The sequence below is a fragment of the Nomascus leucogenys genome, chromosome 18 (genome assembly GCF_006542625.1).
Source record: "Nomascus leucogenys isolate Asia chromosome 18, Asia_NLE_v1, whole genome shotgun sequence".
In the NCBI taxonomy this organism is placed as follows: domain Eukaryota; kingdom Metazoa; phylum Chordata; class Mammalia; order Primates; family Hylobatidae; genus Nomascus; species Nomascus leucogenys.
In genome coordinates, this window is record NC_044398.1 from 79,952,269 (window position 1) to 79,973,742 (window position 21,474).

Sequence of the window (21,474 nt, forward strand, 5' to 3'; positions counted from 1 at the left end):
TATTTTTACATAGTTGACTTTATATATTAATAACATCACATCCTGAAAATGTTAAAAGGATAAAGTAATAAATACTTTTGCTACTAGAGTCTTTTAGATCTGCTTCTCGAATACTGTATGAATTGCATGGCTGATATTCTCTTAAGTATATGATATTCTTAAGTATATGGTATTCCCTTAAGTATATGTAATTTCTCTGAAAAGTTTGACAAGCATCCTACTTTTTGGTACCAAAACTAAATTTTTAATAGTAGACAAAGATTCTTAGTTCTTTGTATCTTTTTTAGAAATTTAGGCCAGGCGCAGTGGTTCGCGCCTGTAATCCCAGCACTTTGGGAATCCAAGACAAGAGAATCGCTTGAGTCCAGGAGTTCATGACCAGCCTGGGCAACATAGTGAGACTCTTCTCTATAAAAATAACAAATAAAAAAAAGAAAAGAAGTTTATAACCTACTGACTAAAATTCATTAATAGGTAGTGCTATAAAGTATACTTACTGTATACTATATTTAGAGGTAACTACATCAAAGCCAAATGGTAAGAATGATATCTTTTAATTGAGATGAGCTAGTAGGGTGAAGAAGTTTTAACATTACCACTTTTATTTATTACTTGCTATCTGCCTTATTATTATTAAAGCAAGATGTGTTTTCTTTAGTAAAAACGCGTTTCCTTTCTGTATATAGTTCTTGGTCCATCTAACTTACTGTCTTAGTAATTAGAACATGTTTTAGTGAAGTATTTATTAATTTTCCTCCAGGATGTTTTCAGCACTTATGAATATACTTTAAATATTTCAGCTTCCTTTAATTAGGTAGAGTGACTTTGGCTTTCTGGGAAATGCAGAGGAGATGTTATTGTATCCTTTTTTAACCCTCTCTAGTTAGGTGAAGCTAGAATTTGGGCATGTTAGGTCATCTGTCAAAACAGGTGCTATTGATTTATATTTTCTTTTTATCATATTTACTTTTTGAGACAAGGTGTCTCAATGTGTCGCCCAGGATGGAGTGCAGTGGCACAGTCACAGCTCACTGCAGCCTCAACTTCCTGGGCTCAAGCAATCCTCCCACCTCAACCTCTCGAGTAGCTGGGACCACAGGTGCACACCATCATGCCTGGCTAATATTTTTGTATCTTTTTGTAGAGATGGGGTTTCACCATGTTGCCCAGGCTGGTCCTGAACTCCTGAGCTCAAGTGAACTGCCCATCTTGGCCTCCCAAAATCTTAGGATTACATGGTGAGCCACCATGCCTGACCTCTGTTAATTTTAGGTGCTTGAAGCAGTTTGCTTTCATTTTAGACAAGTTTCTAATGTGAAGTTTTTATTTTAGTATAGATTACTTTTTTTTTTTTTGGGTGGGGGGGATAGAGTCTCAGAGTGCAGTGGCTCAATCGTGAGTCATTGCACCCTCCGTCTCCTGGATTCAAGCGATTCTTGTGCTTCAGCCTCCCGAGTAGTTGGGATTGCAGCCACCCACCACCGCACCCTACTAATTTTTGTATTTTTAGTAGAGACGGGGTTTCACCATGTTGGCCAACCTGGTCTCGAACTCCTGACCTCAGGTGATCCACCCACCTCAGCCTCCCAAAGTGCTGAGATTACAGGCATGAGCCACCGCACCCAGCCTGGATTACTTTTGTTTTCAATATTACAGCCCCCACCCCTCCCCCTGCTTTTTGTCTTAAAAAGCCTTACAATTTTTTTTGATATATAGTAGTTATACCTATTTTTGGACTACATGTGATATTTTTATACATTGCACACAATATATAATTATCAGATCATAGTAACTGGGATATCCATCACCTCATACTTTTATCTTTATATTGGCAACAATATTTTCTAGCTATTTTGAAATAATACAATAAATGATTGTCAACTATAATTTTCCTACTATACTATTGAATACCAGAACTTATTCCTTCTGTCTGACTGTATTTTTATACACACTAACCAGCTTCTCATTACTCCCTTCCCTCTTGCCTTCCTAGCCTCTGGTGAGCACCATTCTAATCCCTACCTCCATGAGATCCACTTTTTAAGCTGCTACATATGAGTGAGAACCAGCAATATTTGTCTTTCTGTGCCTGGCTTATTTCACCTAACATAATGACCTCTCTTTCCATCCATGTCACTGTGAATGCCAGGATTTCATTCTTTTTTATGGTTAAATAATATTCCATTGTGTATATATACCACACTTTCTCACTTTCTTTATTCATTTGTTGCTGGACACTTAGGTTGATATTATGTGTTGGCTATTGTGAATACCACTGCAGTAAACGTGAGAGTTCAGATATCTCTTTGATACACTGATTTCCTTTCTTTTGGACATATACCTGGCAGTAGGATGGCTCAATCAAATGGTAGTTCTGTTTTTAATATTTTGAGGAACTTTCATACTTTTCTCCATAATGGCATTCCTACTTTATGTTCCCATGAACAGCATATGAGTTTTCCCATTTCTCCACATCCTGACCAGTATTTGTAATTTTTTGTCTTTTTAACAGTAGCCATTTTAACTGCAGTAGGATGATATCTCAGTGCAGTTTTGATTTGCATTTCCCTGGTGATTAAGGATGTTGAACATTTTGTCAGACACCTGTTGGCCATTTGTATGTCTTTTGAGAACTGTCTGTTTAGATCTTTTGCCTATTCTTTAATCAGATTATTTGTTTTTTTGCTATTGAGTTGTTTTTGTTCCTTATATATTCTGGTTATTAACTTTTGTGAGATGGATAGTTGGGAATTTTTTTCTCCCATTCTGTTGGTCGTCTCTTCACTTTGTTGATTGTTTCCTGTGCTGTGCATTGAAAAGTCTTTCCATATTGCTTTTATTTTAAGATTAAGGCCAATTTTTACTTCACATTAATTTTAGGTTCCCTTACTTAGCCATTTTTTCAGTTTTTAAAACTGGATATTTTATTGAAATTTTTTTACTAAAATGCATTACACTTATATTACAAATGCTATATTGGATTAGGTTGATGATTGATCTCAGAGCAATTTAACTCTGATAATGTGTAGGAAACATTACAGATGAATTTGTTTACATCATTCACTTCTCCTAATTACTAATTATGGGATTATTTTCTATGTATAATCCCTTTTTGATCTCAAAGAATTATAGAATTTTGCCACTGAAAATAACCTTATATACTCATTTATTCCACAAACATTTTAGTGTCTGCTGTGTGCCAGGTGTTGTTCTAAGTGCTGATGATACAGGAATAAACAAAGAAAAAAATGCTGTCACTGTGGAGTTTATATTCTAATTGAGAAACAGATTATAAACAAGAGAAATAAGTTGAATAAATAAGTCACAAATCAGTAGAGAAAAATAAAGTTTTGAGTAGGGAGTGATGTGATTGGGGATTCACTTTTTAATCAGCAGTGACCAGAGAAAGCATCACTGAAAGGGTACATTGAAGGCTGGGCATGGTGGCTCACACCTGTAATCCCAGCACTTTGGGAGGCCAAGGCGGGCGGATCATCTGAGTTCGGGAGTTTGAGACCAGCCTGACCAACATAGAGAAACCCCATCTCTACTAAAAATACAAAATTAGCCAGGCGTGGTGGCGCATGCCTGTAATCCCAGCTACTTGGGAGGCTGAGGCAGGAGAATTGCATGAACCCAGGAGGCGGGGATTGCAGTGAGCCGAGATCGTGGCATTGTACTCCAGCCTGGGCAACAAGAACCAAACTCAGTCTCAAAAAAAAAAAAAAAAAAAAAAAAAAAAAAAAAAAAGGATGCATTGAAAAGAAGTGAAGGGCCAGGTATGGTGGCTCATGCCTGTAATTCCAGCATTTAGGGAGGCCGAGATGGGCAGATCACTTGAGCCCAGGAGTTCGAGACCAGCCTGGCCAACATGGCAAAACCCTGTCTCTACAAAAAAAAATACAAAAATTAGCCAGGTGGGGTCCTGTGCACCTTTAAGAACAAAAGAAAGAAGTAAAGGAGTGTGTTGAGTCTAGGGGATGTCCTGGGGAAGAGGGAACAATTCAAAGCACTAAGGCAAGAGGAGAGTATGCTGGCATGCTTGGGGAACAGCAAAGAGGCCAATGTAGGACAGAGTGCAAAAGAGGAAGAACAGTAGATGTATGAGAGGTAAAGGCTGAGGATAGAAATGGATAGATTATATAGGGCCATTGCAAGGATTTTGAATTTTACTCCAAGTGAGCCTTTAAAACACTAGTGACCTTGAGGGCAGCCTTCCCTAATGCTTCTTTTATAATTGACTAAATAGATCTAGAGCACTTAAGTGACTTAAAGTAATATTGGCAATTTAGCTTTTTTTTTTTTTTTGAGACAGAGTCTTGCTCTGTTGCCCAGGCTGGGGTGCAATGGTACAGTCATGGCTCACTGTAGCCTCAATCTCCCAGACTCAAGTGATTCTCCTGCCTCAGCCTCCCAAGTAGCTGGGACTGCAGGTGTGCACCACCACACCTGGCTATTTTTTTATTTTTTGTAGAGACAGGGTTTCATCATGTCATCCAGGCTGGTCTCGAACTCCTGGGCTCAAGTGATCTTCCTGCTTTGGCCTCCCAAAATGCTGGGATTACAGGCATGAGTTGCTGTGCCTGGCCAAGCAGTTTAGTTTTCAGGATTTATAACTTTCACACTAGCAAATTCTACAGTTACATAGGCAGTGTTTCTTGAAACAAACTTTTTGTGTTTCAGATTATTTTATGCTTAGCCTTCGTATTTCTTGATGAGAGAGATCTGACTTTAAAACTTCCTATATGGAAACCTGTGATGCCCATTGTCCCCCTTTTTTTAACCTTTTCTAGTTCATGAAGTATATTTCAGCTGTTAGCTGTACAGTAATTGAAAGTAATTATCTCTGTATAGTTTTTTTTTGTTTGTTTGTTTGAGATGGAATCTCGCTCTGTTGCCCAGGCTGGAGTGCAGTGTGTGATCTCATCTCACTGCAACCTCCGTCTTGTGGGTTCAAGCGATTCTCCTGCCTCAGCCTCTTGAGTAGCTGGGATTGCAGGTGCCTGCAACCATGCCTGGCTAATTTTTGTATTTTTAGTAGAGATAGGGGTCTCACCATGTGGCCAGGCTGGTCTTGAACTCCTGACCTCAAATAATCTACCTGCCTCAGTTTACCAAAGGGCTGGTATTATAAGCGTGAGCCAATGCGCCTGGCCTCTCTCTCTATAGTTTTAAAGTTAGCTTATTCTTAGGTTTGGCATCTTGTGGGTTGTTTTGTTTTGTTTTGTTTGAGACAGAGTTATGCTCTTGTCACCAGGCTGGAGTTCACTGGCATGATCTCGGCTCACTGCAACTCCACCTCCCAGGTTCAAGCAATGCTCATGCCTCAGCCTCCTGAGTAGCTGGGATTACAGGCGCCCGCCACCACACCCGGCTAATTTTTGTATTTTTAGTAGAGATCGGGTTTTACCATGTTGGCCAGGCTGGTCTCGAACTCCTGACTTCAGGTGACCCACCCGCCTTGACCTCCCAAAGTGCTGGGATAACAAGTTCGAGCCACCACACCCGGCCAAGTTCGGCATTTTGTTGTCCCTTTTGACTTCAGTAGCACATTGGGCTTATTTATATTTTATTCTTAAATACTTCTGCAAAATCCCATTTGATTGTAAATAGCTTATACTTAAATATGAAAATAGCTTATACTTAAATATGATTTGTTTTCCCATATACATTAGTCTACATTAGCCAGCATTGTAACCTTGTTAGAACTTCCTGTGAACTTCCATGTTGTTTACTGCCAGAAGAATATAGGAGGATTAGTACATTTGGAAATGTAGTAACTACTCCTAGGTAATTTTTATTTAGAAATATTGCTTAAGATTAGTTTTTAGGCCGGGCATGGTGGCTCACGCCTATAATCCCAGCACTTTGGGAGGCTGAGGCAGGTGGATCAACTGAGGTTGGGAGTTTGAGACCAGCCTGGCCAACATGGTGAAACCCCATCTCTACTAAAAATAGAAAAATTAGCCAGTCATAGTGGCGCATGCCTGTAATCCCAGCTACTTGGGAGGCTGAGGCAGGAGAATCGCTTGAACCTGGAGGCGGAGGTTACAGTGAGCCGAGATTGCACCATTGCACTCCAGCCTGGTTGACAAGAGTGAAACTCCGTCTCAAAAAAAAAAAAAGATTAGTTTTTAACGCAGGTCTTTCAGAGCACTCATGATATCCAGTTATTCTTTATAAATATTCAGGTTTATACTTGTTTTTTTTTTTTTGAGACAGAGTTTTGCTCTTGTTGCCCAAGCTGGAGTGCAATGGTGCAACTTCGCCTCACTGCAACCTCCGCCTCCCAGGTTCAAGTGATTCTCTTGCCTCAGCCTCCCAAGTAGCTGGGACTTCAGGCATGCACCACCATGCCCAGCTAATTTTTTATTTTTGGTAGAGATGGGGTTTCTCCATGTTGGTCAGGCTGGTCTCAAACTCCCGACCTCAGGTGATCCGCCCACCTCGGCCTCCCAAAGTGCCAGGATTACAGGCGTGAGCCACCGTGCCTGGTCTCTATTAGTTTTTAAGCTTCCTAATTCAGATCCTTGCCAGTTGCTAAAATATTTTCCAGGAAACCATTAGTTAGCTATTCAGGTTACCTTGGGAGCTGTGGCTACTCTCTTGAATGCTAAAATGTTGTCTTTTTCTTATTTGGCAGATACAGATGGATTATATTGAGAACCTTATGACACTGGTTGTCAGTAAACTCTTTTTAGTGAGAGTTCAGGCATGTGGTAGGAGAATAAACTCTACCCTTCAAGCCTACTTTAGAACTAGAAGGATCGAGTTGGTTATAACTGTCATATATTTGTTCATGCTTTGGGGGCCCAGTTGAAGGCATTTGTTTAAAGTGCCATTATGAAATCCATCTTCAGCTACTTGCATTTTTTTTTTTTTTTGGTATCTTGTGATTTCTCTGAAAATTAAAGTAGCGTGAAATATAATAGATTAAATAAATGAAAGTTTAAAAAGATTAATATTATTATAAAACTTCAGGCTATATAGAAAATGGAAGCTATAAACGCTTTATAAGTTCTTTTCATATCAGCAATGTGTGGTTTCATTTTACGTGCTTGATTTTATTGCCAATTTATATATAGTCCTTTGAACATAGAATTGATTTGTATCCAAAATTGTTTGTTGTAACAGCTGTTATATCAACAAGAAATTCTGATTTTTGTTCTTCAACATGATTCGTACTTCATTCTAGACATGAAAATAAACCGTATGTTCCTAGTTCAGCACAAATGACAAGAAGGAAATTCCAAAAGGCTAAGCCAAATTTGGGAAGAGCACACAGTAAGAAAGAGGAACCAGTTTTAGAAAAAGGCTCAACAGATCAGAGCAAGGAAGGCAAGCCACAAGATCATTTGCTGCAGAAAGGAGCTTCCAACACCCAGCTCCTTCTAAAAGTAAGTTTGGGCAAAAAAAAAAAAAAAAAATTTTTTTTTTCTCAATGAGGTGTGTTTTGTCAAGATCATGAAGAGCATGAGTAAAATATAGTTTTGACTTCCGTATTGTAAACATTTTCATGAAAAGTGACTTTCTAGTGTTGTAAAAGTTGAGCAACCAATTGCTTGTAGATATGTGTAAGCTTAGAGGTTTAGGCCAAACTACCAAACCAAATTGACATAGAAATTGTTTCTGTAGTAATACTAGCTAATTTCTTCTTAAATTTAAGGAAAAAGCTGAGCTTCTGACATCTCTGGAGGTTTCAGCAAGAAAAGATTGTATAGGTTCCAAAGAGTCTGCTTGGGCAAAAATAGATGCTGAATTAGAAGAAGGTGGACCATCAAGAAGGGTTGGAGAGGAAACTGTAGGAGATAATTCACTATCTTCAATTGTTGAAGAACAATATCTCAATAAACTAAAAAGGTAACATTTTATTTAACAAAATATTTCACAATAAGTAATAAAAATCACTTAACTTTTACCTTAACTTACTGGTAGAACGAAATTTTTGGGTGTTTAGTCTGTTAGACGTGGGTAGAAACTTGACCAAAGAGTAGTATGTATGTATTAGCTAAGTAATTAAGGTGCTCATTCAAATGGAGTCACAAACACAAATGAAGAATACCCTACTTCTTTTCAAAGAAAACGGAAAGAAACTTAAGTTTTAGAAACCAGCACTGCTCTAGTGGATTTCTGCGGCCTCCTTTTTCTTTTAACTTATCTGTTTACCCAGTAGGATAAACTAATACCACATTTGATCTCATATTCTGTGTTTATTGGTCCTGTGTCTTTTTTTTTTTTTTTTTTTTGAGACAGTTTCACTCTTCTCGCACAGGCTGGAGTACAATTGCGTGACTCAGCTCACTGCAACCTCCACCTCCCAGGTACAAGTGATTCTCCTGCCTCATCCTCCCTAGTAGCTGGGATTACAGGCGTGCACCACCACGCCCAGCTAATTTTTGTATTTTTAGTAGAGATCAGGTTTCACCATGTTGGCCAGGCTGGTCTGGAACTCCTGACCTCAAGTGATCTGCCTGCCTCGTCCTCCCGAAGTGCTGGGATTAGAGGCGTGAGCTATTGCGCCCAGCCGGTTCTGTGTCTTTTATCCCTTTTTCTTCTAATAATTTTCAGTTTTGTGTTTATTTTATCCTCACTTTCATATTACAGGAAAGAATGGTCCAGAATTAAAAACTTACTATGAAAAATTTGTAGGTAGATAACTAGGAATTAACTCTGAATGAGAAACTAGTAGTTAATTCCTTTTTTGTTTTCACAGCATAAGATTTTAAAAGAATGGGTGGTGGGAATTTTCATTTTAATGACTGGAACTGGAATTTCACTCTAAAAGTTTGGTTTTCATTAAAATTATCCTTGCGTGCATATGACCGTATTGTTGTTTTGATTAAATATCTAGCTGTCCACAACCGTTAAAAGAAACAAATTACTCTAAAATTGCCCTGGATGGGAAAACAACTATCTCTTCTACATCTGAGTATGAGAGAAATCGTGGTGAAAGGAGAAGTCATAGAAAGATCAAACCAAATGTCACCAGAGGTCGTGGATCAAAACGAGTTCGGGGTAAGACCTCTAAGAAGGAACCTAGAGCTTCCAAGGCCATGAAGGCCATGCTGGTGACTCTTCGGGCTTCCCAGGAAGAAGAAGATGATGCTGACGATTTTGAGTCTGACTACGAAGAAGAAAGCTATCATCTTGCTCCCGAAGAAGTAAACAAAGCTCCAGTATTTGTACCTGTTGGTCTCAGATCTCCTGAACCTGTTTCTGCTCAGATTGAGGAAACAATGGAAGAGGTTCGGTTTTTTTTTAAATCCTTGGTACTTTATCTTACTTGGTTTTCACCTCTTGTTTCTTTTAGGGGATCATTATTTCTTCTCTTAGTGATTATTAGGATTTGAAGAGTTCATTCTCTAAATAACCTCTACCAAATATAATTTGGGGCCTTGTATAACCTTTTGTGGTTGCTCAGTCCCTATGGCCCAGGCCCAGCAAAGGAGTCAGTATAACAACGAGAGAAATCTGCTTACACTTGTACCTGGAAGCTGCTTAGTCTACTTTCTGATTAATCTTTCAAACATTTTGGCAGGTGTTTTCTGGTTGATAGAGAAGCTAGAAGGGACATACTTGTTTTTCTTTTTTTAAAAAAATTGGGCCAGGCATGGTGGCTCCCGCCTATAATCCCAGCACTTTGGGAGGCCGAGGTAGGTGGATCACCTGAGGTCAGGAGTTTGAGACCAGCCTGACCAACAAGGTGAAACCCTGTCTCTACTAAAATACAAAAATTAGCTGGGCATGGTGACAGATGCCTGTAGTCCCAGCTACTGGGGAAGCTGAGACAGGAGAATTGCTTGAACCCGGGAGGCAGAGGTTGCAGTGAGCCGAGATCGTGCCACTGCACTCCAGCCTGGGTGACAGAGCGAGACTCCATCTCAAAAAAAAAAAAAAAAAAGTGGTAAAATACATATAACATAAAATTTACTATTTCTCTCTCTGTTTTTTGTTTGTTTTTTTGTTTGTTTGTTTGTTTGTTTGTTTTTTAAGACAAGTTCTCACTCTGTCACCCAGTCTGGAGTGCAGTGGTGGGATCTCGGCTCATTGCAACCTCCATCTCCCCGGTTTAAGTGATTATCCTGCCTCAGCCTCCTGTAGCTGGGACTACAGGTGTGCACCACCACGCCTGACTAATTTTTGTATTTTTGGTAGAGACAGGGTTTTACCATGTTGGCCAGGGTGGTTTTGAACTCTTGACCTTAAGCAATCCACCTGCCTTGGCCTCCCAAAGTGTTGGGATTACAGGCGTGAGCCACCATGCCCAGCCATCTTACTCATTTTTAAGTGTACGCTTCAGCGGCATTAAGAACATTCACATTGTACGTGTTGTCATGCCACCATCACTACCATCCATCCACAGAACTCTTTTTTAAAATTAATTAATTTAGAGATGGGGTTTCGTTATGTTGCCCAGTCTAGTCTCAAACTCCTGAGCTCAAGTGATGCTCATGCCTCGGCCTCCCAAAGTGCAGGGATTACAGGCATGAGCTACTGCATTCTTTTTTAAGATGATTAAGACATCCGGCAATGAGTGGTTGTCCTCTAGCCTGGCAAAAAAACAAGATACAAGATACAAACACCCAAAACCTGTCCCTCGAGCCCCATCTCTATGCCGTCTGGCCTGGTCACTCCCAGGTCTGCCTTGCACCCCTGGCGAACTCTTTTTATTTTGTTAAAACTGAAATTCTATACCCACTAAACAATAACTCTCCATTCCTCCCACCCCCTAACCTTTCGGCAACCACTTTTCTACATCTTGTCTCTTTAATTTGACTCCTCATGTAAGTGGAATCATACAGTATCTTTTTGTGTGACCATTTTATTTCATTTAGCATGATGTTTTCACAGTTCATCTATGTTGTAGCTTATGTCAGAGTGTTCTTCATTTTCAAGGTTGAATAATATTCCATTGTGTGCGGGTATCACGTTTTGTTTATTCCTTTGTCATCAGTGGACACTTGGGTTGCTTCCACCTTTTGGCTGTTAGAAATAATGCTGGTATGAACATAGTTGTATAAATACCTCTTTGAATCTCTGCTTTTACTTTTTGGGGGATATACCTAGAAGTGGAATTGCTGGATCGTATGTTAATTTTTTTTTTTCTTTTTTTTTGAGATGGAGTCTCTGTTGCCTAGGCTGGAGTGTAGAGTACAGTGGCGCGATCTTGGCTCACTGTAACCTCCATCTCCCAGGTTCAAGCAATTCTCCTGCCTCAGCCTCCCAAGAAGCTGGGATTACAGGCACCTGCCACCACACCCAGCTAATTTTTTTGTATTTTTAGTAGAGGTGGGGTTTCACCATGTTGGCCAGGCTGGTCTCAAACTCCTGACCTCAAATGATCCATCTGCCTGGGCCTCCCAAAGTGCTGGGATTACAGGTGTGAGCCACTGCACCCGGCCTGGATCTTATGTTAATTCTATACTTAACTTTTCAAGCAGCCTTTATACTGTTTTTCATAGGGCTGTATCATTTTACATCCCTACCAACAGTGTACAAGCATTGCAGTTTCGCTACATCCTCACCAGTAGTAGCTATGTTGTAACTTTTTTTTTTTTTTTTTTTTTTTTGAGATGGAGTCTTTCTCTGTCCCCCAGACTGGAGTGCAGTGGCACGATCTCGGCTCACTGCAAGCTCCGCCTCCCGGGTTCACGCCATTCTCCTGCCTCAGGCTCCCGAGTAGCTGGGACTACAGGCGCCCGCCACCACGCCCGGCTAATTTTTTGTATTTTTAGTAGAGACGGGGTTTCACCGTGTTAGCCAGGATGGTCTCGATCTCCTGACCTTGTGATCCGCCCGCCTCGGCCTCCCAAAGTGCTGGGATTACAGGCTTGAGCCACCGCGCCCGGCCTTATGTTGTAACTTTTGATAGTAATCATCCTAAGGGTTGTGAACTAGAGAAACGTGTTGAACATATTTAGCTTCCTTACACTTTTGCCTCTTAGCCTGCCATTCCAACTTTGTAACTTCAAAGTTTTCTGTTCTGCCTTAATTTTCAGTCACTTCTTTGGCTTACTGAGGAGCATATCTGAGTCAGTTTTGTGTAAGCATTCATGATAGTTTCTGAGTCGTTTGAAATGAATCAGAGTTAACTAAGATAGTGGCAACAATAAAAGAAGCAGTAAGAAACATTAAACAGTTCAAGTAATGTTTAAGATAATTAAGGTAAACTTTAATGTTAATGTAATTAATGTTAATGTAATTCCATTAAGAATTAATGGATTATCTGAATCTGTAAAGTCACATTTATGAAGGGAAGTCAAAATCTACTTTTATTTGGTGTTAATAATAACCTGTTAAATGTTTTAGAGTAAATGAACTAATAAAATGGTTGAAGCTAATTTAAATGATGCAAAATGAGGTTGTTTCTTACAATTCAAAGTAAAGATAGTAAATGTAAGCATTATGTGAAACCAAGAAAATGCAGAAGGAAGGGTAATTTTGTGGAAAGACATCTGGTTAATGCTGCATTACAGTTCATTTAGCTGTATATTTTGTATTTTTCTTTCTTTAAGTGAAGGCAAATTGCTAGTGAAACTATTATCAGTAATTAATTTCTGAAAATTACATTCCAGACTATATCCCTGAATTAATACAGGCTATCTTTTTTAATAGCATTAATCATAATAATTGACAAGGCTTTCCTTAAATTCTACTCCTTATGGCCAGCATACTAAACAGGGAAATTCACGTATGTGTTAGAAAAAATGTTCTTCAAAAAGCATTGAGGCCGGGCACGTTGGCTCACACCTGTAATCCTAGCACTTTGGGAGGTTGAGGTGGGCAAATCACGAGGTCAGGAGTTCGAGACCAGCCTGGCCAACATGGTGAAACCCCATCTCTACTAAAAATACAAAAATTAGCCGGGCATGGTGGTGGGCGCCTGTAATCCCAGCTACTTGGGAGGCTGAGGCAGGAGAATTGCTTGAAACCAGAAGGCAATGGTTGTGGTGAGCCAAGATCACACCACTGCACTCCAGCCTGGGCGAAAGAGCAAAACTCTGTCTCAAAAAACAAAAGCATTGAAAGGCCAGGCGTGGTGGCTCACGTCTCTAATCCCAGTGCTTTGGGAGGCTGAGGCGGGAGGATCAGTTGAGGGCAGGAGTTCAAGACCAGCCTATACAACATAGCAAGACCCTGTCTCTACATTCAGTCAATAAATTAGTGAGGTGTGTTGGTACGTATGTATAATCCCAGCTACTCAGAAGGCTGAGTGGGGAGGGTTGCTTGAACCCAGGAGTTTGAGCTTACAGTGAGCTACAATCATGCCACTGCATTGTAGCCTGGACAACAGGAGGAGACAAAAGCATTGAAGCACAGTGGAATGTTTTTCAGCCCTAAAGGGATATAAAGTGTTCATATGTGTCACAACATGGATGAATTTTGGAAACCTTATGCCAAGTGAAAGAAGCTAGTTACAAAGTATCACATACTATGTGATTCCATTCATATGAAATGTCCAAAATAAGGAAGTCCACAGAGACAGAAGGTAGATTAATGGTTGCTTAGGGATTGGCAGATGGGGAAGAGAGGGGTTAAGGGAGAGATAGCTAATGGGTGTAAGGTTTATTTTTGAAGTGACAAAAATGTTCCACATTTGAATGTGGTGATGATTGCACATATCTGTGAATATCCCAAAATACATTGAATTATACACCTTAAGTGGGTGAATTCTATGTTATGTGAATTACAAGTCTTTTTTAAAATAAAGAAACTGTATGATGCTTAAAAAACCAACTTTTACTTTATAGAATATTCCCTTTTCCTATCCAGTCCCAACTCTTCAAGAAGTATTTTTTCTTCTCAAATCAACTGAACTTTAAAATTTTTTTTGTTACATTTATTTATTTTTCTTTTCTTTATTTTTATTTTTTTGAGATAGGGTCTTACTCCATTGCCCAGGCTGGAGTGCAGCGGCATGATTTCAGCTTGCTGCAACCTCTGCCTCCCAGGCTCAAGCAATCCTCCCACCTCAGCCTCCTGAGTAACTGGGACTACAGGTGCACACCACCACACCCGGCCAATTTTTTTTTTTTTTTTTTTTTTTTTTTTTCAGTAGAGATGGGGTTTTACTATGTTTTCCAGGCTGGTCTCAAACTCCTGAGCTCACACAATCTGCCAGCCTCAGCCTCCCAAAGTGCTGGGATTACAGGCGTGAGCTACCGTGCCTGGCCTATTGTTTTAAAATTCATTTTTTTTGGAGACAAGATCTTGCTGTGTTGTCCAGGCTGGCCTCAAACTCCTGGGCTCAAGCAACCCTCACACCTCAGCCTCCGAGTAGCTAGAACTACAGGCATGTGCCCCTGTGCTCACTTGAATTTTTTGGTTCATCCCAGTCCTGTCAGATATTATCAAAGATTTTTCTCTAAATTTTGTATCTGAGGAAACAGATGTGGTACATACAAATGTAATTATAACAAATATGTTGGCTGGGCACAGGGGCTCATGCCGATAGTCCCAGCACTTTGGGAAGCCAAGGCGGGCAGATCGCTTGAGTGCAGGAGTTCGAGACCAGCCTAGGCAATGTGGCGAAACCTCATCTTTACAAAAAATACAAAAAATACAAAAATTAGGCATGGTGGCACATGCCTGTAGTCCCAGCTACTTGGGGGGCTGAGGTGGGAGGATTGCTTTAGCCTGAGAGGTTGAGGCTGTAGTGAACCCTGATAGTGCCACTGTACCCCAGCTTGGGTGATAGAGTGAGACCTTGTCTCAAAAAAAAAATAACATATGTCTTGAAGGCAGATTCTCAGACTTGACTCTTTACTCACAGTTTCTACTCAGCCATACAACGTTTTATACTCTTTTCGTTAATAAGAGAATAGGCCCAGGCGTTGCGGCCATCATTGCACCACTGCAACTGGGGTAACATGAGTGAGACCCTGCCTCAGAATAACAAAAGAAAAACAAAAAAAAAAAGATGATAATAACCAGACTATATTGTATGTATTCTAGTAGGTAAATACCTTTTTAGTGCTCAGATTACACGGCTCTTTAAGTAATAGGACTCACAAATGAAGAGTAAATGTGAGTGAACTTCTTATTTTACATGGCTGTTGCCCTGGGTATCAAGAATCATGCAGGCTTTGGGGTTTTGGGAGAAGGGAGTTGGTGTGGGGGCAGTGGTATGATAAATATTTTATTTATTTATTTATTTTTGAGAACGAAGTGTCACTCTGTTGCCCAAGCTGGAGTGCAGTGGCACAGTCTCGGCTAAGTACAATCTCCACCTCCCGGGTTCAAGTGATTCTCCTGCCTCAGCCTCCCCAGTAGCTGGGACTACAGGCAGGCACCACCATGCCCGGCTGATTTTTGTATTTTTAATAGAGATGGGGCTTCGCTGTGTTGGCCAGGCTGGTCTTGAACTCCTGACCTTAGGTGATCCACCCGCCTCGGCCCCCCAAAGTGCTGGGATTACAGGCGTGAGCCACTGCGCCTGGCCCGATAAATATTTTTAAGGGCTTTCAACTCGTTATAGATAGCATTTATGACCATGTATAATTAGTTGATTACATGTGTGCTTTTCTGTTAGATTGTGATTTCATTGAGAATAGGGACTAAACTTGTCTTACTCGACTTTATATCCCTGTACACCTAGCCATCTATAAATGTTAACAGACTGAACACTATAAATGTTAACAGACTGAACAGAGAAATTAGGGGAAAGTAAGGACAAAGTGAAGAAAATGGAAAATGAAATGCCAGGCACTAAGAAGACGAGTCTTAGAAAATTTGCTTGCTGGTTCTAATAGTCACAGCCCCCTCAAAAATTTTAAATGTTTTACTTTTGCCAAGTTGCTGTCAGTCAGTAAAAGAATTACTCCATTTCATTTTTTTAAGTTATGTATGAATGTGGATTATTTCTTCATTTTAGTGTTTCATCCTACTTATTCATGTTGAAGATGAGGCTTTGTTTTGCTGTTTGTAATATGCCAAAATGAAATGATAAAACTTTATTTTGACAGCTTGAAATAACTGTGAATGTCCCAGATGTAGGATGCATAGCTGTTGTTGCACATGAGCTACCAAACACAGATGTGACTACTGAAGAAATGAAACAAGAAGAAAATTTGAGTGCACCGTTTGTAAGCATCCATTTTAATATGTTTTAGCCTTTTATTCTTTGTTTACTTTGAAAAGACTGGAGGTTCATTTTGATAGCTTTAGGTTTACAAACACTTTACTTAGCTAATTTCTCTTTGTAAGGAGCTGTTAGTCTGAGTAGTAAAAACTAGTGAAAGCATTGATTTTGTTTGTTTGTGGGCAGAGCTCTTAATATCCTCATAGACTTTTACATTAAAATTCAATTGCATTAAATTTATACTAAGTATAAACAAGTTAAAATATATTTTGTTGCGTTTTATTTGCACTCTTCCATTATTGGTATTTGCCTTTGCAAGCGGAGGCTTGAAATTGTAACTTTTTAAAAACAGCTTTATTGACATATAATTCACACACCATATGATTTACTCATTATTTAAAGTGCACAATTAAGTGACTTCTGGTATTGTGCAAACATTATCACAGTCAATTTTAGGACATTTTCATCACCTCAAAAAGAAACCTCATTAGCAGTCACTACTCATTTCCTCCCAACCCTCCCTGGCCTAGGGAACCAATAATTTGCCTTTTGTCTTTATAGATTTGCTTGTTCTAGACGTTTCCTAGACATAAAATTATAAAATCTGATCATTTGTGTCTGGCTTCTTTCACTTAATGTAACATTTTTTACTGTTCATCTATGTTGCAGCATGTAGTGGTACTCCCTTGCTTTTTGTAGCCTAATAATATTCCATATGGATATGGTACATTTTGTATATCCATTCATCCATTCATGAAGATTTGGATTATTTTCATTTTTTGTCTGTTAAACATAATGCTGCTGTAAACATTCATGTAGAAGTGTTTGTGTGGATATGTTTTTATTTCTCTTGGGTACATTTCTAGAAATGTAATTGCTGAGTCATATGGTAACTCTATGTTTCATCATTTGAGGAACTGCCAAACTGTTTTCCAAAGTAGCTATACCTTTTACATTCCCACCAGCAGTTTATGAGGGTTCCTGTTCTTCCATGTCCTTGCTGGCACTTATTATTTCACTTTGTTTTTTTTTTTTCGGTTCAATTTTTTTTTTTTTTTTTTTTGAGACGGCCTTGCATTGTCACCCAAACTAGAGTGCAGTAACATAATTGTAGCTTTGACACTACAGCTTTGACCTCCTGAGTATAAATGATCCTCTCCACTCAGCGTCCCAAGTAGCTGGGACTACAGGTGTGTGTCACCATGCCCAGCTAATTTTTTTCTTTTTTTTTTTGGTAGAGGTGGGGTCTTGCTGTGTTGTTCAGGCTGGTCTCGTACTCCTGTCCTCAAGTGATGCTTTTCCCTCAGCCTTCCAAAGTGTTGGGATTACAGGCATGAGACACTGTGCCTGGCTTGACTTTTTGGATCTAGCTATCCTAGTGAGTGTGAAGTGGTGTCACATTGTGGTTTTGATTTGTATTTCCTTGGTGACTAATGATGTCAGGCACATTTTATGTTCCTATTGGCCATTTATAGATCATCTTTGAGAAATGTCTGTTCACATGTTTTGTCTGTTTTTCTTTTATTGTGCTATTTGTCTTTTTATTATTGAGTTGTAAGGAATCTTTATATAATCTAGATAAAAGTCCCTTATCAGGTATATGATTTGCAAATATTTCCTCCCTTTCTGTGGGGTTGTCTTTTCACTTTCTTGATTGCCTTTAAAGCAAAAAGTTTTAAATTTTGATGAAGTTCAGTTAATCTATTTTTTTATTTGTTGCTCATGCTTCTGTTGTCAGATCTGAGTCCTTTGTGAAACCCAAGGTCATGAAGATTTACCCATTTTTCTTCTAAAAGATGATTTTTGCTTTTACATTTAAGTCTTTGATCCATTTCGAGTTTATTTTTATATATGGATAATCTCATTATCCAACTTATTTCTTTTGCATATGGCTATCCGTTTGTCCTGTCACCATTTATTCGAAAAGACTATTCTTTCCCCATTGAATAGTCTTGGCACCCTTATAAAAAATCAGCTGACCATAGATGTATGGGTTTATTTCTGAATTCTCAATTCTGTTGCATAGATCTATATGTCTATTCTTTATGCTGGTGATGCCATATTGATTACTGTTACTTTGTAGTAAGTTTTTTTGTTTTTTTTTGTTGTTGTTGTTGAGATGGAGTCTCGTCTATCGCCCAGGATGGAGTGCAGTGGCGTGATCTCAGCTCACTGCAAGCTCCGCATCCTGGGTTCACACCATTCTCCTGCCTCCACACCATTCTCCTGCCTCAGCCTCCCAAGTAGCTGGGACTACAGGCGCCCACCACCACACCTGGCTAATTTTTTTGTATTTTTAGTAGAGACGGGGTTTCACCGTGTTAGCCAGGATGGTCTTGATCTCTTGACCTCATGATCCGCCCACCTCAGCCTCCCAAAGTGTTGGGATTACAGGCGTGAGCCACTGTGCCTGGCCACTTTGTAGTAAGTTTTTGAATTGGGAAGTGAGAGTTTTACTTTATTATTTTTCAGAATGCTTTTGGCTATTGTGGGTCCCTTTCAATTCCATATGAATTTTATTTTTATTATATTACTTTTTTTTTGGTACAGACAGGGCTTCCCAGTATTGCCCAGGCTGGTTTCAAACTCCTGGCCTCAAGTGATTCTCCCATCTCAGCTTCCCTAAGTGCTGAAATTACAGACATGAACCACCATCCCTGGCCCCATATGAATTTTAAAATCAGCTTGTCAGTTTCTGCAAAGCAGTCAGCTGGGAATCTTAGTGGGATTGCATTGCATCTGAAGATCAGTTTAGACGGTAATGCAACCTTAACAGTGTTGAGATTCTTGATCCAGGAATACGAGATCTTTTCCCATTTATTTAGATCTTCTTTGCTTTATTTATGTTTATTTATTTTTTATTTTTAAGACAGGGTCTTGCTCTGTCACCCAGGCTGGAATGCAGTGGTGCAGTCTCGGCTTACTGTAACCACCTCCCGGGTTCAAGCAATTCTTGTTCCTCAGCCTCCTGAATAGCTGAGATTACAGACATGTGCCACCACACTCAGCTATTTTTTTGTATTTTTATTAGAAATGGGGTTTCACTATATTAGCCAGGCTGGTTTCAAACCCCTGGCCTCAAGTGATTTGCCCGCTTTGGCCTCCCAAAGTACTGGGATTACATACGTAAGCCACCACACCTGGCTGATTTAGATCTTTTACTTTCAACAGTGTTTTGTAGTTTTTATCATTTAAAGTTTGCACTTCTTTGTTAAATTTATTTCCAAGTATATTGTTTTTGTCACTATTGTGAATGGGATTGTTTTCTTTTTTTTTCTTTTTCTTTTCTTTTTTTTTTTTTTTTTTGAGACTGAGTTTCCCTCTTGTTGCCCAGGCTGGAGTGCAATGGTGCAATCTTGGCTCACCACAACCTCTGCCTCCCTGGTTCAAGCAATTCTCCTGTCTCAGCCTCCCAAGTAGCTGGGATTACAGGCATATGCCACCACGCCCTGCTAATTTTGTATTTTTAGTAGACACAGGGTTTCTCCATGTTGGTCAGGCTGGTCTCGAACTCCTGATCTCAGGTGATCCACCCGTCTCTGCCTCCCACAGTGCTGGGATTACAGGCGTGAGCCACCGTGCCCGGCCTGGGATTGTTTTCTTAATTTCATTTTTGGATTGTTCGTTGCAAGTGTGTAGAAATAAAAATGGTTTTTGTATATTAGCTTTATATCCTGCAACTTCTTTGGTGGATTCCTTAGGATTTTCTATTTGTCAAATCATGTCATCTGCAAATAAAGATAGTTTTACTTCTTTCTGTATTAGTTTCCTAGGATCACTGTAACAAAGTACAGATGCTCCTCAACTTATGAGGAGATTACATCCTGATAAACCCATCATAAAATAACAATTTTTTTTTTTTAAAGACAGAGTCTCACTCTGTTGCCCATGGTGGAGTGCAATGGTGCAATCTTGGAGGCTCACTGCACCCTCTGCCTCCCAGTTTCAAGTGATTCTCCTGCCTCAGCCTCCAGAGTAGCTGGGATTACAAGCGCCCACCACCACACCCAGCTAATTTTTGTATTTTTAGTAGAGATGGGGTTTCACCATGTTGGTCAGGCTGGTCTCGAACTTCTGACCTCAGGTGATCTGCCCACCTTGGCCTCCCAAAATGCTGGGATTGCAGGTGTGAGCCACCGTGCCCGGCCTAAAATAAAAAAATTTTAAGTTGGGTACTCTTTGCACCACAAACTTGATAGCTTATAACCACAGAAAATTCTCCAGGCACTTACGGAGATGAGAAAAACAAAACAAAGCAAATTTATTCTCTCACAGCTTTAGAGTCTAGAAGTCTAAAATCAAGGTGTCACCAATGTTGGTTCTTTCCGGAGGCTCTGAGGAAGAACCATCCCATGCCTTTCTCCTGCCTTCTGGTGGTAGCCGGCAGTCCTTATCATTGCTCAGCATGCAGCAGCATACTTCCACCCTCTGTCTCCATTACCACATGGCATTTTCCTCTTGTGTGTGTGTAACCTCTCATCTTGTAAGGAAAGGACACCAGTCATATTGGATTAGGACCAACTCTAATCCAATATGACCTCATCTAAATTTGATTATATCTACAAATACCCTATTTTCAAATAATGTCATGTTCACATTATTTGGGATTAAGACTTTGACATATCTTTCTAGGGGACACAATTCAACCTTTGATACTTTCTGAGCTGAATGTCTTTTATTTCTTTTTCTTGCCTAATTGCCCTGGCTAGAACCTATAGTTCAAAGTTTAATAGAAGCGAGAGTGGGCATTTTGGTCTTATTCCTGATCTTAGGGGGAAAGTATGCAGTCTTTCATCATTTATTTTTTTCATAATTGAGATTTTATTGGTTGTGTTGAGGATCAGTACACAATTCTTCACATCTATACCAAAAATCTAAAAAGCCATGTATTGTAATTATTTTTAAAAGTTACTCCAGTGACTTTCCAGCTTAAAATTTGGAAGCAAGTTTTCATTAAAAGGCTATCAAGTACCAGTATCCTTACATGTTGATAAACTGTTACATACTTCCACAATTTGCAATTAAATAGCATATATACTACATATTTTCAGTCTCAAATTTTCAGTCTTTCACAGCACATTAACAAAATTATTAGGAAAACAGGACTACGACAACCAAAGATTTATAGAGTGCACACAATTCTGACAGGGAGAGCCATGATCAAGGAGTGGTTTTCTTTAGGAAGCAATTCTACCAAAAAACAACATGGGCCCAGGCGTGGTGGCTCATGCCTGTAATCTCAGTAATTTGGGAGGTGGGAGGATCGCATGGTGGTTCCAGGCCAGTCTGGGCAACAGAGGGAGACTCTGTCTCTACAGATATGTTTTTTAAAAGTTGGCCAGTCATGGTGGCATGCGCCTGTGGTCTCAGCTACTCTGGAGGCTGAGGCAGGA

The 21,474-nt window shown here is 39.7% G+C and overlaps 1 protein-coding gene across 7 annotated transcripts in view; it reads left to right on the forward strand.

The window, feature by feature from the left end:
• Nucleotides 1–21,474, forward strand: part of BDP1 (B double prime 1, subunit of RNA polymerase III transcription initiation factor IIIB) — a 119,893-nt gene that overhangs the window by 63,562 nt on the left and 34,857 nt on the right. For all 7 annotated transcript variants that reach the window (XR_004026694.1, XM_030798087.1, XM_030798088.1 and 4 more), the window contains 4 exons: nt 7,196–7,397; nt 7,667–7,860; nt 8,852–9,245; nt 15,966–16,085. Coding sequence is in view for 6 of the 7 variants with exons in the window: in XM_030798087.1 (XP_030653947.1) it covers nt 7,196–7,397; nt 7,667–7,860; nt 8,852–9,245; nt 15,966–16,085 (910 nt within the window). In the remaining variant the exon portion in view is untranslated. The remainder of the gene's footprint in view (nt 1–7,195; nt 7,398–7,666; nt 7,861–8,851; nt 9,246–15,965; nt 16,086–21,474) is intronic.